Source organism: Penaeus vannamei, chromosome 24, assembly GCF_042767895.1.
Source record: "Penaeus vannamei isolate JL-2024 chromosome 24, ASM4276789v1, whole genome shotgun sequence".
NCBI classification, from domain to species: Eukaryota; Metazoa; Arthropoda; class Malacostraca; order Decapoda; family Penaeidae; genus Penaeus; species Penaeus vannamei.
The window spans coordinates 28303374-28320731 of NC_091572.1; the positions used below are offsets into that span (position 1 = coordinate 28303374).

General features: G+C 35.6%; 2 protein-coding genes across 6 annotated transcripts in view; one reads left to right on the plus strand and one right to left on the minus strand.

Moving 5' to 3' along the window:
* fws (four way stop) overlaps window positions 1-5521 on the plus strand; it is a 39343-nt gene extending 33822 nt beyond the window's left edge. For all 3 annotated transcript variants that reach the window (XM_070138593.1, XM_070138594.1, XM_070138595.1), the window contains exons 13-18: window positions 2940-3073; window positions 3313-3425; window positions 3560-3682; window positions 3816-3924; window positions 4151-4354; window positions 4587-5521. In XM_070138593.1, the coding sequence (XP_069994694.1) occupies window positions 2940-3073; window positions 3313-3425; window positions 3560-3682; window positions 3816-3924; window positions 4151-4354; window positions 4587-4796 (893 nt within the window). In that variant the 3' untranslated portion in view covers window positions 4797-5521. The remainder of the gene's footprint in view (window positions 1-2939; window positions 3074-3312; window positions 3426-3559; window positions 3683-3815; window positions 3925-4150; window positions 4355-4586) is intronic.
* A 5822-nt stretch (window positions 5522-11343) lies between these two features.
* Window positions 11344-17358, minus strand: part of LOC138866240 (glutamine and serine-rich protein 1-like) — a 44453-nt gene continuing 38438 nt past the window's right edge. For all 3 annotated transcript variants that reach the window (XM_070138598.1, XM_070138597.1, XM_070138596.1), the window contains exons 8-15: window positions 16351-16491; window positions 15692-15840; window positions 15406-15444; window positions 15037-15146; window positions 14639-14736; window positions 13935-14105; window positions 13510-13692; window positions 11344-12844 (exon numbers count right to left, since the gene is read on the minus strand). In XM_070138598.1, coding sequence (XP_069994699.1) covers window positions 12749-12844; window positions 13510-13692; window positions 13935-14105; window positions 14639-14736; window positions 15037-15146; window positions 15406-15444; window positions 15692-15840; window positions 16351-16491 — 987 coding nt within the window. In that variant the 3' untranslated portion in view covers window positions 11344-12748. The remainder of the gene's footprint in view (window positions 12845-13509; window positions 13693-13934; window positions 14106-14638; window positions 14737-15036; window positions 15147-15405; window positions 15445-15691; window positions 15841-16350; window positions 16492-17358) is intronic.

The following is a 17358-nucleotide window of genomic DNA, read 5'->3' on the forward strand; positions in this document are numbered from 1 at the left end:
TGGCCTTCTACCTCCTCAGGAAGATTCCTAATAAACTGTTCCTTGTCCCTTCTTAACAGGGACCGAGTTCTGCGCACATGCGAACGGTGCAATTCCCAATCCCCCGTCAGACGAGCCGCATGATATGCATCTGTGGCTTCCAGTGTCTCCTGCGACATGGAATTCTGTACTGCTCTTGAGCGTACACCAATCGTATCTTGAGCTGCATCAAGCGTTTCACGCATAAAGGTATCCCACAGAAGAACAGGGTCTGTCAGACTGCCAAGCATTGCGAAACAATCAGAGATTGCCTCAGCAAACCCGCGAGCACACTCCCCCTCCCTCAGCCTGTCCAAATGAAACACCCTAGGGTGATCATTTGACCGCTGGGGAGTTTTGAAGTGGACCCGGAGGGTAGCCACAACCAATCTATGGTCAGTACCACAGAACTCAGCACTCCTGTACACCCTGCAATTCTGAAGGATCCTCCAACAAGTGCTAACGAGTATGTGGTAGATCTCCTTGGCTGCATTAACCGCATCACTGTACCATGTCCAGCGATGTGGGTCTGGGCGCTGGTACCAGGAGCCAGAAATCCTCAATTTCTGGGTCCTAGCAAAGTCCTGGAAAAGGAGGCTATTCTCACTACCGGCATCAGCTGAACCATGAGGACCGACAGACATCTCATAGCCAGCTCGATCACAGCCAGATACCGCATTGAAGTCGCCCAGAACAATGCTAATATCTCGCCGGGGACATCTGTCTACCACAGATGTAAGTTTGGCGTAGAACATCTCTTTCACGTCAAGTTTACAAACATGATACAAATGATACTTAAAATAAATTCCCTGAGGAAAGTGATGACATGATGACCCAACCGTAGAAGGGACATATCATCCAGCTCATACGCAGAATGCAAATTGGGTATCCCATCTTCTTGGGGAATACCAGCGATAATCTCTCATGATAATCTCTCACGTATACTCTTATAAGAAGGCGCGGCGTGTAGATCACCTCTAGCGATAAGTGTGCAGCTCGGCACATAAAGGACAACTTAATTACCTTAACCTAATTATATGTCCATACCCAGCTGGGGGTCGTCACCAAGGACCATGTAATAATGATGAGGTGAGGTTCGTGATTAAGATAAGCGAAAATCACGAACAATATGAAATCGTAGTAGCTGTATAATATAATTAATCTCTAACACGGAGATCATTGAATAAGATATAAATACAAATAGCTTGAATGTATTTTTGGGTCGAGCAGAGTCAGATGGCTATAAGTACCTTCTACCTGAGTAAGGTCAAATGAGTTTGTTATCCGAACATTCGCTAAAAATAGCAATAGCTAATAGATATAAAAATAAATAATATTGTGAAAAGTAAGTACACAGTAATCTAGAAAATAAATGAAACAAAGGATTTACCATACATAAATAATTAAAGAAAAAATATATCAATAAAGAAGACGAATAATTACGAAATATACTTCGGAATACGCACAAATATACTATGATAATAATGTAAAAACATACAATTTAATTCGTTGAATCATGCTAATATTATTACAGTTCCCAATATATTCGTGCAAACCGGAAGTAAATTCATCAGTCTATTGTAAATCGCCGTGTTATATAAATGAAATTGAATTTCAGAAAAAAAATGTGAAACATAATTCGAAACAGCACTAAGGTCATAAAGGTGAGATGTGTCATCTTTTGACAAGACCTGACCTTAAATCACCTGGCCAGCCATGTGTGAAGTCACTCGTACTAGAGAACAAATATAACAATTTATACATAAAAGTTGATATTCATATAAAATACTAATAAATAAGACGTACTCTGTATAAATATATATACGAAAAGAAAATCTCAAACGTTCGAAATGCTAACTGATACAAAAAATCGGATAATTTAACCCATGGATATAGAGGGAGGGTATTTAGGAGAGAGGAGGTACAATATTCAAATATATCCCACAAATGCATAGTTAAACCGAGCCCAAATAAATGCACTTAGTAATAATATCCGAATTGAACGTCGATATGTCATCGGTTAACGCAGTGAGATAAAACGAGAATAAGAAAAAAATGTCAGGAATTTGGCAATACTTATAATTCTAGCCACGTGGCCTAGATTGCCCGAAGAAACAGATAGTAATTTAAAGAAATTGCACGTTATATCTCACCCACATGAATAAGAAAGTTAAGCATTATATGATTTATGCTAACTAGGTTAGCATGATTGAATTATATTAAGAAAAAACGCCAAAGAAAGAAATGACTCTCGTAAGTGATAGAAATGGGGATGGATTCCCTTAAAAAAACGACGATATACCATGACGAAAAAATGGAACATGGTAGATAACAGAAAAAAGGAAAGAAAATGCACTTTGCACGGACACTTGTTCTCTGTCTCTCTCTCATTCTCTGTCTCTCCTCTCCTCTCCTCTCCTCTCCTCTCCTCTCCTCTCCTCTCCTCTCCTCTCCTCTCCTCTCCTCTCCTCTCCTCTCCTCTCCTCTCCTCTCCTCTCCTCTCCTCTCCTCTCCTCTCCTCTCCTCTCCTCTCCTCTCCTCTCCTCTCCTCTCCTCTCCTCTCCCCTCCCCTCCTCTCCTCTCCTCGCCTCGCCTCGCCTCGCCTCGCCTCTCCTCTCCTTGCCTCTCCTCTCCTCTCCTCTCTTCTCTTCTCTTCTCTTCTCTTCTCCTCTCCTCTCCTCTCCTCTCCTCTCCTCTCTCACACACTCTTACTCACTTATTCACATTCTCTCTCTGTCTCTCTCTCTCTCTCTCAATCACTCACTCACTTGTTCACATACACAAATTGTAGACAGATGGAGGCATATTTAATCCTAAGGTACCTACACTGCTAGTTTGTCTTTATATCTTTGGGATAACAGAGCCTTACAATTTGAGATTGTCAAGGTGCTTCTCTGTCAATCTTATCACCTGTTTTCTAGGAACCCCAACTGCTGGTCAAGCCTTGAACGGAGCTGTAGTGAACCAGCTGCTGTATGTCAGAAGTCAAATAGAGCGCACAGCTTCAGCCACTCTAGCCCATCTGCCGCAGCCTGTCACCAATACCCTCCTGCAGGTGAGGGTATTGCCCTTTGTTTGGTTCAGTCTCTTTTAAACATATAAAGTTGCATATTCTTGGTGGATGTAACAATCTTCATCTCCAAACTTCTTTTTACTATATTTGATTTTACTTCAATATATATCTTATTCAGAATTACATATTTATAAAGTTCATAAACTAGGTCTTTGCATTTTTGTATGTGGTATTAAATATTTCAAAGAATGGCCTGTAAAACTTTCTTCTTTTTTTGTTAGGCTCTTCCACCCATAGATGCTCTCATGGCCTCTGCAGTGCAACCCCTCTTTCTGTCCATTACACAAGCAGTAGAGGCCATCATTCTCACAATGCATAATGAGGACTTTTCTGGGTGAGTTACTTCAGTGTGTTTGCCAATTTCTGCTTACAAATATTTCTTCACTATTAGCATCTCTATTTTTATTTATTGGATTCATTTGCTCTAACAGTTCATACAGAATGATATTTGTTGCTATTGTTTTTTAGAGGAGATACAGGTGGCAGTGACTCACAGTGTTCGCTCTACATGAAAGAGCTCCAAGGGTTTATCAACCGAGTAGCAACGGATTATGTTGCTATTTACCAGCCTTCGGCAATTATAAAGGAAAAGTAAGCACAGGATTTTGGATACATATGTCTTGATGATGATTCATATTCATATGTATTTTTCATTACATTCATTTTAAGTTGGATCCTTTTCTGTAATAATTATGTTAACTAATGCAAATGCTGGTTTTTACAGTGTGCATATGCTAGCATGCAGGTGCTTAGAATTATTTGTACGTCATGCAAGTCTGTTGCGTCCAATAGGAGATGGTGGAAAACTGCGACTGGCAGCAGACTTTGCCCAGGTTTGTAAGCACTTTGGATTCTAGAATTTGTAGGATGGTTTGATATTTATATTATGACACATTGTGGTTTTCTATATTTTTGTTGCTATTCATTGATTTAAGTAAAATAAACTCCATGACTAATGTTACTAGTTTTCCCTGACTCAAGTTTAATTCACTCAATTTAAAAAATTTAATAAGGAGGGGGCACAGTGTTTGTATTCACACTCTCTATCTTATCTCCCAGATGGAACTGGCCATCAATCCTCTGTGCAGCCGTCCATCAGAGCTGGGCAAGCCATACCGCATTGTGAGGACCTTCCGACCGCTGCTATTCCAGACGACAGACCACATCAGCGCTTCACCCAGCATTGGAGATGTCATTCCCTACTCGGTCATCCTGCACTTCTTGTTCGCTAAGGCTCCTCCGGAACTTAGGTCTCCGCATCAGGTACTATTTTGCATTGGTGAAGAAGTTTAAATGTCTGTAGTACTATAAACATTATTGTTTGCTTGAATCATCACGTACATTAAAGATTTATGTTTTTGGGTTTATTTAGATTTTAGTAGATATGAAAATTGACCATCTTATTACTAAAACTGATTTTCAATCTTAATTTTAGCACTTGGTAGAATCAAAGATATGGAGAGTTACTAACCAAAAAAAACTCTTTTGCCTTTAGACTGCAGGATGGTCGGTCAGCAGGTATAGCAACTGGCTGGATGAACATCGTGATGAGCGAGAGAGATTGCAGCTTGTGAGAGGTGCCCTGGAGGCGTACGTAGCCAATGTCAGATCACGCAACCTCACACAGTTCGCCCCAGTATATCCTGTCATGCTCAAACTCTTAGAGAGAGGGATGAGTGCACATGGAATGTCAAGTACTTCTTAGGTATGAAAGTGTTTGAAGTTTAGGGCTATAGGTTTTCTGATCTGTGTTATATATTTTATATTTGACTTATAGTATGGGTGTCTGTTTAGTCTTTGTAAAGCTTGTGAAGGTTTTATGCTGAATGAGCACTTGTATATTAATTTATTGTTATTATTATTTTATTTTATTTTATGATCCAGAACTCGAGCAAGATTTTTGGAATATATGAATGCTTTTGTTTGATGATTGCACAATGCAGGTATTTGAATCTTAGATCTAAATTTTTTTGTTATGAAGTTAAGAGATTAAAATATGATGAAGCATGGCATTATTTTTAACCATCAGTTGAGCTCCAGATGATGGATAAACAGTTAATGGTTGAAACAAATATATATGCCAGACATCAAAGGTCAAATAGCGCTATGGTCAAGTATTGTGGTGAAAAGGGTAAAGTTGAGTTAAAGATTAGGATGAAATGTGTTAGATGTCAAAGATTAGAGGGTTATAGAATTGATATTATGTGATTATATTAGGAATTTATTTAGAAAAAATGTGGTGTGGTTATTTAAAACTTCGTGCTCATCTTTCTCAGAATATATAAAATATGTAACAATTTGAATCGTTTATGAAAATGTTCAAGTTTGAGAAGCTACCACGGTAGTTTATCTGATCTCGCTCAACCATTCACATCCTGATCTGCAATGTCTTATGATCAAAACAGACCAATACCATAATTTGTAAACCTATCTTTGTTTTATTTCATTTTCATTTGCCATCATTCAGATTTGAATGTGTCAAATTTATACAAGTAAAGGAACAGAAGAGTGAAAATTAGATGCTAACTCAAGAAAAATGGACAAAGTTTCCAGTGTACTAGTTTTCTTATTTTAGTTCACATAATTCTGACAAGTCTTCTTGCTGTATTAGCTCCCTTCTTGACGAACTTTCCAGACCACTTGGAATGGTAGCCCAGCAAAATTATGGGGAATGTTCACCTTGATTTCACATATCAAATGTGCTTATGTATAAGGACAAATAATAACACACAAGAAAGGAAAATGTACATTTATTAGTGGAAATTTCTCCTGCTGATACCAACAATACCTCCACTTCCTGCTCATTCGCTGTCGACTCCTTTATTACAAACTCGTTTTCTTATATTTCCAGGTCCCGTTGCACAAGAAGATATTACCTAGCATATGATTTTTTTTATTTTTTTATTTTTTATATATATATTTTTTTAGTGGGGGAAAAGACATGATAATACAACTGCCTCTATGTCAGTACACTTATCCACTTTACCATAGTTACCCTATTATGGAGCATACTTACAATACTTTCATACTTAAAACATTAGAGAGAAAAAAATCAGGAGGAAATTCTGTACAATTGTTTTTGTGTTCCATGTATAACAATTTAAAACAGGAAAATAAAAGAGAAAAATGTTAAATAAGTAAATATTGCCCACTGTTCAACAAGTCTAATAACTTTATTATCTCGGCTTAAAAGTCAATATAACGATCAAAGTCTTTGAATATGCAAGTGAAATGTTTAGACAATACAATATATGAACACTGTTCTTATGAAACCTTCATACCAGCCATTTCATAAATGATTTCTATATTGGGGAAAAAAAGAAAAAAAAAAATCACATACAATATTATACATACAACAGTTATTGTGCATCATCTTGCAGACTAAAAAGGCGGCTTATTATTGTCCTGTATGGATTTTCTGTCAGAATTTGCATATATCTTAAATATCCAAAAATATTTGTATTTCCATATGGTATTAAAAGTAATAATTTGACAATAAAATCACTTGGTATTATAATATATACATTTAAGCTATCCGTTGGCATTGTCTAATTTCAGCCATACAATACTAATAAGATGCTGCATTAAACTTTTTTTTTTTCCCTTTATGTAATAATTTTGAGACAAACACTTTTGTTCCAGTATAAATCAGTAATAATACACAGGAAGTCTGCATGGTGGTATAATTAACTGTCAGTCAGTGTCATGTTCAGGTTATTAATCCGCACAGGGGCTTGTAAAACTTTGCTTGTTTATTTTTATATGGCCACTATATACTTGTCTTGTAAATGTGGTGTCCATATGTATGATGCAAGATAGGTTATGAAATATATATATATATATATATTTACAAATGAACCATGGCAATAATTTTTGAAGACAAAATTAATTTATCTATTACTGATTTCCTTACTTAGCAAACAAAGTAAATAAAATGATAAAAAAAAAAAAAAAAAAAATTAATGCTGTACTACATGGTCTGAATCATATCTTCTTACATAAACACAACCTAAACCTTACTCAACTTACAGCAGATAATAAAGACATTTCACCAGTTGCTAAAACTCCCTCCCTATTAAACAACTTCTCATCCCCTCCCACCCTCCCCTTGCCACTTTCCATGGATACGATTCTTGCAAAATAAAAAAAATACTATACTACCAAGTTCAGATGTGAACACTATTCTGTGCAAATCTGCCTGATATGCAGTCCAAGTTGTTCATGAATTTGTACATATATACCATTACCAAGGGAAAGATTTTTCTTCTTTTGAAGAGAAATAGTGAATTAAAGTTTAGTTCTAAACAATTCCTTGAAAGTGAAGGAACTGACAAAACAGGAAAAAATAAAATAAAACTCAACAACTATGGCTTACATGATATATCCTACACAATGAGAAAAAAAATGAGCAATCAAATACCTGATATTCTATTTGTCAACTTGCTATCAAACAGCACCATTTTTTACAGATTGTTTTGAAGTATTACAGAAAAGAAGGAAAAATGTTGTAGTGAATACAAAAAGTAGTTTGGATGCCCTCAATGATGTATTCTATAAAACACAGTTTATTCTTTTGTGCACATGTATGTTATTGCATCTACACTGAAGTGTCCATGACTGTGAAGATTAATTAGGTCCACATTATGAGAAAGAAAGAAAAAAGAGTGTATAAAGAGAACAACAAATAGGAAGAGATCGAGAGAGTCCATAAAATAAAATATAAATATTCAACAAGTAAAAAGAGACAAAACATTTTTTGTATGATAAAAAAGTTCTTTAAATTTGAGGACAGTACATATAAAAATACAAAATATATCAATACCACAACATAAATATAGGAAAGTCCTGCCTTAGTCCATGTGTTGGTATTTGCACATACACCAGAGAAACTGAGACTTCTTCCAGCTATACATCAATACTGCAAGGTAAAGAACAAGGTAATAATACCAGTCCCATGCAATGTATGTGAAAATGTTTGTTTGTAAGGATGTATATACGTATGTATATATATCTCGCACGCACGCACATACTCACTCTCACTCACACACTAATACACACACTATTCACACTAATAAACACACACACTCACTCACACTCATACACACATACTCACACTCATTCACACACACACACACACACTCACACTCATTCACACACACACACATTCACTCATACACACACACACTCATACACATACACATTCACTCACAATCATACACACACACTCACACTCACATTCTCACACTCTCTCTCTCAGTGTGTGTGAATGTGAGTGTGAGTGAGAGTGTGTGTGTGTGTGAGTGAATGAGTGAGTGAGTGTGTGTTTCCAGGTGTGCGTGTGTGAGCATGTGTGTGTGAGAATAATGTACATGTTTTTGTGAGCATGTGTGTGTGTGTGTGTGTGAATATACATGTTTTTGTGAGCATGCATGCACCATGCGTAAAAACAAATACAAACCCAAGTGAAGTTGAAGAAAGAAAATAACAGCAGATGGCACTTCTGCCTTCGTCCTCATTTCTTTGAATCCCATTTTTGACATTTCAATAGCCAGACCAAGAGACATAACAAGAACAATAAAACCGATTTAAAGCAAAGTATAACGCGTTAACATAATATGGAAGACCAATCAAAATGAGCTTGGAAAGGTACTCATCTTTTCCCAGGAAACATTTCCATTTAAAATATCTTTATAAGAATAAAAAATATACTCACATGCCAAATGCTCTCAGAAAAAGGATTCCCTTCATTAATCCGAGACAAGAATCTATCAACACTTTTTCCTAACTCCATGAATCTTTCTTGTAGGTATTACCATCTCTTAAATCTCAACATTAAATAAAGAAAACAAAACTTGGGTAAATATGTGAGTATCTAATTTTCTCACACATCTACTCAACAACTGCCATTTTAAAATCACTCAGAAATCATTCAATAAGGAACTCTAAAAGCAGTACATATCACAAATACAAAAGATCTTTCTAGAACGAAAATCTTTCTTGGTTATCTTAAATTTAACCAAAATCTGTTTGCTTTCACTCCCCAGTCTAGATCATTAAAAAAAATTAAAAAAGTATGTAGCTTTAACAGCAACTTGCCAAAGAAGAAGACTGCGAAGCTTCTTTGCATCCCAGAGCCTTCGTTTCACCTCGACTCAGGAACAGACCATTTGTGCTACCTTTGTTATTCCGTCCCAGCACATTTACCGTGACTGGCTTCATGACAGGCAAGTCATGGCATATCAATCTCAGCCATATATTGCAGGACTTTGCACTGGCATAACCAATGCTACTTAGCAATTCAGAGCATAATCACAGTACGAAGATTCATCCAACTTAACAGCTATTACACCCATCACTTTAATTTTTGTGTGTTTCCTCCAACCTCATCGCAATCTGTATCTGCTTGTGTTTCTATTATAAAGAAACTTTATAACAAAAATAAGATGCATAACAACTTTATACCAATGCAAGTTATCATATTACTTCTGTGAATTTGAGCTTGCCCACATTTGGCACAACAATTTAAAGTAAGACAAAGGAATTAAAAAGCATATTTTCCTTAAAAAATACCATGACCTCTTGAAAAACAAATCAATTTTGAGGACACAAAGGTAAACTGCATAAAACTACAACAAATTTAGTTAGTCATACCTTGGGTGACAAACATCCCTATTCATGAACAAATAAGGCAACAAACATCATTTCCAAACAATTTTGCTTTGACTCACGAACGATGCTTTGATGTGTGAACACAGAAACACACAAGCTTCCATATCACATGGGGCATATGGCAGCATCAGTTGTGTACCACAGAAAAAACAATAGGCAGTTGTCTAATGTTATTATAGAATAGGACTATCCCTTGAAGGAGGGCCCTTTAACGGAGTGGCCTTCCTCCTCCTCTAGTCACGCGAGCTAGCAACCATCAATCACAAAGGTAAAGTGTAAGTTTTATTTCAGTATAACTGTATTTTTCTATAAATAATGATGTCATTAATTCTTTTTTGTATTTTTTTCACACAAACACATAACACAAACATATGTCTGGGGCAGGTGTATGGATTAATTGGATCTACATTAATTTCAATGGGGAAAAAATAATTTGGTTTACAATCAGAGTCAAAGAGCAAATGAAGTTCGTAACCCGAGGTACCACTGTCTTTTAATTCAGGTATACAGAAACTGAGAAATATGAAGGATAAAAGAGACTGTGCCAATTATCTTCATCATCATATTACAGATTCAGGTTCTGATATATGTATATAAAATGCTTTTGAGATAACACCAGGATCCAGATTTACAATAAATTAAAATAAGCAAATAAAAATGAGATGGTTTATGCTTCTAGGCACCTGTTCCCTTGATAACCCAGTCAGCAGTTCAGTTTCCCTGCTATTACTTTTCAACTCCTTTACTTAGTTTGCCAGATAGTTGTGCCAAAAACTTGAATGAAAATTATCTAACGTAATTTTCCAAGCTTGCTATTTCTAGTGAATATGAGTTCTTGAAACAAGTCATGCTCACAGATGATTATTCATTTTACATTCATAAGCCAAGGTCTGTAAATAAAATTCATCTTATCTTAAAGTCACTCGGATATCACCATTGAAGGATGAAAGGTTTATCTGTGTACCTCTGCCATCAATAAAGTAGAAAAAGTGAGAGAAAAAAAAAGAGATAATGCAAGAGACAACGTTAATGGAAGAAAAAAAATAAATATATCAAACACCATCACATTACATGAACTGACATCTTACCCTTCTCTTGTTCTTCTCCTTTGTAATATCAAGTAAGAGTATCTCTACAGCATTTAATCTGAACTACATCTAATGATATCATGATATTACTATCCCATTCTCAAGTTGCAGGAAATGCTTTTCTCCTTCTGTTCTTACTGTACTTCTATCTCATTTTCTTCCCTTTTCTTTTGTGTAAGGCTTTTCCATCTCTCTAGAACAAGTATTATACCGGTAGCTGTAGATATAATTTACCACAAGAACAGCTCATCATAGCAGCAACTACAGTAAATGACAGGTCTTCAGCAAAAAGCACAAGGTATTCAGGACATGAAATCTCCACTGGTGAGCACAAAGAACTCTCCATGACCCACCCTTGTAATCATTTCCATAACAGTACTGGAATAGTTCTTTAGTGTAACATCAACATGACCATACCGTAGAACTCCTAAAAACATATAACGCTATCCCATGGGCTTCCCAGTCTACGAGACAATGATTCACTGAAAAACAATGTTTTAAAACAAATTTTTACTATAGTAACTTGGAGCATATAATCTGAAATTCAGATATACACACTCACAATAATTTTTTGGTGGTAGAACTGACTGCACAATATTGCTTTAACAAAGTTGAGGATTTTGGCCACAATGACAAGTATTTGTCGATATTTCTAAATATATACATACAGACTTTTATATCCTATGAGAGAATTTGGTTGAGGAAGATTGCTGGAAGTTTGCATTACAATCAGGTCACCATTTCTAAACTTATTCTGATGGAAACTAGGATACTATTACAGTCACTGAAGTCAAGGAACCCCACTTCACGGTTTAAAGAAGTTCTACTGTATCTTCAAATCAACTTCTGATCCCCTCCTTCAGTCGTATGCCGGAAAATATGCCTCTTCACACAAACATTTAAAATTTGGTGGTAATTATTTCCTTTTCCACCTTTCAATTTTCCATACGGTAATGATCACTTCACCTCCCTTCATGATTTTGTATTTCTTAGAAATATATATATATACACTTTTACTTTCACTTTTGACTTCAACTATTACTACTCAAGTCAAAAAAAAAAAAAAAGAAAAAGAAAAAAAGACCAGTTTTTTTCTAGTTGCTGGCTAACTTGCTTCAGTGGAACAGTTAGTTATCAGTCTTCACCTTATGCACGTCATCATCTTGCAGTTCTACTTCTCGCCAATTTTTGGACAGTAGTCAGAGCATACCTGATCTTTGTGAATGCATAATACACGCACTTGCTCTCTATACTCAATTATCTCCAACAGTGTCTGGATATCCTTAAAGTATTTCTGTCACTATACCTTCTTTCATATTTTCTTCTCATTCTTCCGTCCCTTCTCAAATGAACATGAAGCATGTAATGATTTCTCTTCCAATTTCACTGCAAAACGTCTTGTGTACATCATGAGACTTTACTCAGCGTTCCCTCATTAAAATTTGTTTAGGATTTTCTTGGTTACCAGTGCTCTGTGAGGTGTTCCCACACACTTATTCTATCAAATATAAAAATTGACAACAAGCACTGCTACTTTCGTACACCTTTATACTCTAATATTAAAAAGAAATTTTGACATGGAACAGAACTGACACAAAGCTTGTTTGATGGTTTGATGCTGAAGAAGTGTTATCTCATGCTTTTTATTTATTAATGCCATTCAACTTGCTGGTTTCAACCAACCATGCAAACTCATCACTGGTAATCCTTTTAATATACATGTTTTTCTATCATTTAATATCTTAAAACTGTCCCCATTTCACTTTTGTAGTTTCTTTTTGTTTCTCTTTCTTTTCTCCCCTTACAAATCCATCACAAAAACACGGTTCGAACAGCAGGATTAACTCTTCGATTTCTTTCTTTTGTCTGTCTGATTTGTTTCTCACTGTTCAGCTACCAATCACGTCGTATCGTTTTCATTTTCTTTTAGATTTTCCATTTCCTCCTGGTAAAGTCTGTCCACCTTGATCCATGTTGTGCACATTGACCGGAACAACTGGTGAAGCAAGAAAAATGAATCGGCTTTATAACGGGTAACTAAAGAAAAATGAAGAGTGGGAAAAGCAGAAAAGAAGGGAAGCAAGAAATAAAGATAAATATATATTCTGTTATCCAGAATAGCAGAAAAGGGTTCACAGTGACAAATATAGAAAAGGCAAAAAAGAGAATGAAGACCCTTGTGAAACAAATAGCTTTAACTGATGCAGTTCCTTTACGTCATCAGACCTACATCTCTTTCTTTATAAAGTTCTTCATTCTCAGTATTGCTCTTCAACAACTTTAGGCACAACAGTTATAGCTATCACTCATTCACAAAAAGATACATCATCAAGTCATAAACAAACAATATGAATCCATGAAATGAACAGCACATCTGTTGCCTTTCTGTAACATGCCATTCACCTAAAACAACTGATACACTCAAAAAATCAAACACAAACACTTTCATCCACCATCAAACTCATCTAAATATCCCAAAAGGTCTCACCAAACACTTTCATCCACCATCAAACTCATCTAAATATCCCAAAAGGTCTCACCAAACACTTTCATCCACCATCAAACTCATCTAAATATCCCAAAAGGTCTCACCAAACACTTTCATCCACCATCAAACTCATCTAAATATCCCAAAAGGTCTCACCAAAGTGCTGTTCTTACCCCCATGATCCAGTGGTCATTGGCTAGCAAGTCTCTGAGGATGGTGGTTGTGTGCTTGTCGGGATGGGTCACCCGCATATTGGTCACGGTCGACTTGCACTGAGAATAGTAATCGTACTTCTGGTGGGACACTTTATTGTACATCTGCGAGATGTTAGAGCACCGATCGCACACCTCAAAGTTCTGGGAAAGAAACAAGTTAATGTAACAACAGATGCTGAAAGTAAAGCAAGCAAAATTTTGTTTAAAAAGGCAACTGATACAAAGTACACTTTAGCATCAGATATTTTTGGAGTATGTTTTTACAATCATCAATACATTAAACCTCTGAAAGAGAAATTTTCAGTTATGAGACTATAATGTAAGTATAATCTAAAAATAATGGCACTGATAGTCTACATAACACAACACTCGCGACAACCTACCTTGGCATCGATTTCTGAAGGCATAGGTTCTCGAGATCGTAGCGTCTGTTGGTTGTACGGCTGCCCATAGAGCTGAGACAGCTTGGTGGCCGGCGCTTTGGAACACGCTTGGCACTGCTCAGCATTTTTGGTAATCATAACGTTTATGCATGGCCAGGTGTCCAAGGAATTCTGTTATGTTGCCACCCACGATAAAAGTGGAGAATGACAAAATAAGTAAAAAATAATAATGATAACAATAATAGAGACAATAAATAAAGAAAAACTACACAACTAAAGACAAAACCTGATGATAAACAGAATAACCTAAACTTTCTATGTTGCTTCTACTCCAATAAAATATTATCTTCCAACTCTTTATTTCACCAAGAGGATATCCCATTAGCATAACATGAATATATTCCTAATTACTTTCATAACATCAAATTTCATATCTGCATAATGATAAAGGTAAGTCAATCTTAGTGTAGTTCAAAATACTAAGGAAACATCAAAATGAAAGCATATCTACATTTTCTTAATTCTTTATAACAAGGAAAGAAAAATACCACATTACATGATACCATAAAAAAAATACATATATAATTACCTGAATGATAAAAAAGAAAAAAGAAAAAAAATAAATAAAAGAAACACAAAAAAAGGAGGATACATACAATAAAATCGACTACAATATATATCAAAAAGCTTTAGGTTTCTCTTACCCGAAACTGTTCATTCCACTGGACTATTTCAAGGACCTTTCTCTTTCTCTGTTCTGCTAACTCGTCAATGACTTTCACTCTTTCCACAAAGTAATCATCTGAAATCAACCAAACAAATCAGTCCTCCATTACCATGAACAGGAAACATAAACATCAATAAAAATGGAATGACTCTCCACAACACAAACTTGTTTAGCGCAAGATACAACACTGATCCTGCATGTAGTTGAAGTATAATCCCAATTAATGGAAGGGTTACCATAACTACAGCAGAGAAGGTATGGCAAGGTATCAATAATAGTACTTAAGGTACTTATATTTTCTGGCTCTTTATCTTTACTATAGTCTATGTTATTTTTTTTTCCAAAGCTGTGATAATACTAATATTCAAGTCTTACCATTTTCTTCATATATCTCCATGAGGAAGTTATTATCAAGGGCTTGAGAAATGAGGGTTTGAAGGTATATCTCAAAGCTTGGCATGTGTGAACGCAACTCTTCTGAGATCCTGTGAAGAAGAGGGGGGGGGGGAAATGGTTATACACAAACAATTTTTTTTTTTTTTTTTGTAAAGAACAGACCATAACTAAAAAATTTCAATTCTTTATAAAAAGGAAGAAGGGAAAAGGAAAGAGAGATCTAAAGGATAAACTCAAGGATAATACTGTACTCTCAAAGTAAAAGTCTCCCATCCTTTTCTTTATAAACAGTTTTCAGTTATTTTACATATAATGCATGCAAATAAATATACACAAACATATACTTACTCAAAATCTTGCTGCTGGTTTTTGACGGCACTCCAAGTTCTGTAAGAATGTGAACTATATATTACCCTTACACATTTTTACTAACTTCCCTATCAAGTTCCTAGAGATACCTAGTGTTCTTTAGTGGTGAAAAATCAACCAAAACCTAGAAATTCCCATCATTTACATCGGTAGGTCTACTTTCCTATTGAAAGAACACTTTACCCAATTCTTAATGAAAAACAGCAGTAGAAAAAAAAGCAATAATTTCATAAATAACACAAATACGACAAGGAAAAACACTAACGGCTCATCTTCCTCCTTTTGCTTCTCTGGTTCCTCCTCCCCATTCTTGATGCCGACAAGCTCCACCACAGTGTCATACCGAGACTGGAACACAAAGGTCACCTTCACCCCCACATATAGAGCTTTCGCCTGTGAAGTCCATCCGGAGTACTGTGATAGAAGGAAAAAAGTATCCTGCTACACTCTATTATGACTAAAACAACGAGTTATATGGTGCAAACACAATTCCTACAAATATAACAATATTGCAAGAATGTTATGTGTCTTCTTTAGACAGTGATGCCCAACATTTAATTTATGCCTATCTGTACAGCTCACTTATTGAATTACATCAAATATCTATTCACCTGATATCTTTTATTCATTAGTCTAACCATATGAATACATTGTTGAATCTATTAAATAATCTAACTTTTGCATTTTAATCAGAATGTACCTACAATAGTTTGATCATGAATATAATCAGAGTCTGGAAAAACAAACAAATAAATTTATAGTAATAAATACATAAAATATATAAATATCCAATGCACCATCAAGAAAACCAGGGATGCTCACAAAATTTCACTGACATGAAAAAAAAAAAAAAAAAAAAAAAAAAAAAAAAAAAATCAGGCTGCAACATAAATACAACTTTCCAAGTTTCATGCTCCTCCTTACCGTTGATATGTTCCTGTATAATGTTTTTCCATCTTTTTCGAATGCCTGGAACTTCTGGAGGAGAGACTTTCCATCAATCCTCCATATGGGTGGGTTCTCCATCATGTCCATGTCCCTCTTGGCCATCACAAAATCTCCACTCTGAAAAAACGAGAGAAAAAAGGAATAAAAATAAAGGGCAAATATCACGGCAACACAAAATCTGGCACGGAAATTTTTTCCTAAAAGGCATAAAGAGAATTTCAGCCAGTGACATTCTGTACATGCAAAAATCTTTCTTTAACTCAAAATCATACAGAAGTCAACTCAATGACTTGTAAACTAGTACCACCCTCTCTTTCTCTCTCTATTACAAACCACCACTTACCCACTCATGTATCCATGTACATATGCATTTTTTTCCAATCATCATTTATGCATCTGACATCTACATAAAAAAGAAAGATGAGAAACAAAACAAAGAAAAAAAAAAAAAAAAAAAAAAAAAAAAAAACATACATACATAAGATATTTGCCAAGTCTCTTACAGGTGAATACCTACAGTTTCCTGTTGGATACAGTTCACCTCCAAACCATAAGTACAAGGGCATGTACCAAAGCCAACCCTGGGATAACTTCAGAATTCCTGGAATCTTCCTGAATGCACTCCTGTCCCCTTCCAGATATAAGGTTACCCAATACCTAAAAAGACTACTTGTCTAGCATTTCTGACTTCATACAGTTTCTGAAGAGACAATATTTGAATAAAGTGGTAAATCTAATAAAACAAAAAAAAATTGTAGAACAGATATAATACCATTTCCTAAATATCTTGGTTTGTCAAGTAGATTTTTCTTCCTCAACATTGTAAACAAATTCTAAATCGGCAGATGTCTTATTTCAAGTACCTAGGGTTTCTCTAATGGAAAGCTACCAAGACCTAGGGCATTTCAAACCACAGTATCTGTCTGACTTTCACTTCCACAACTTGGAGACTAAATCTATTGCAACCAACCAAACACACAAAAA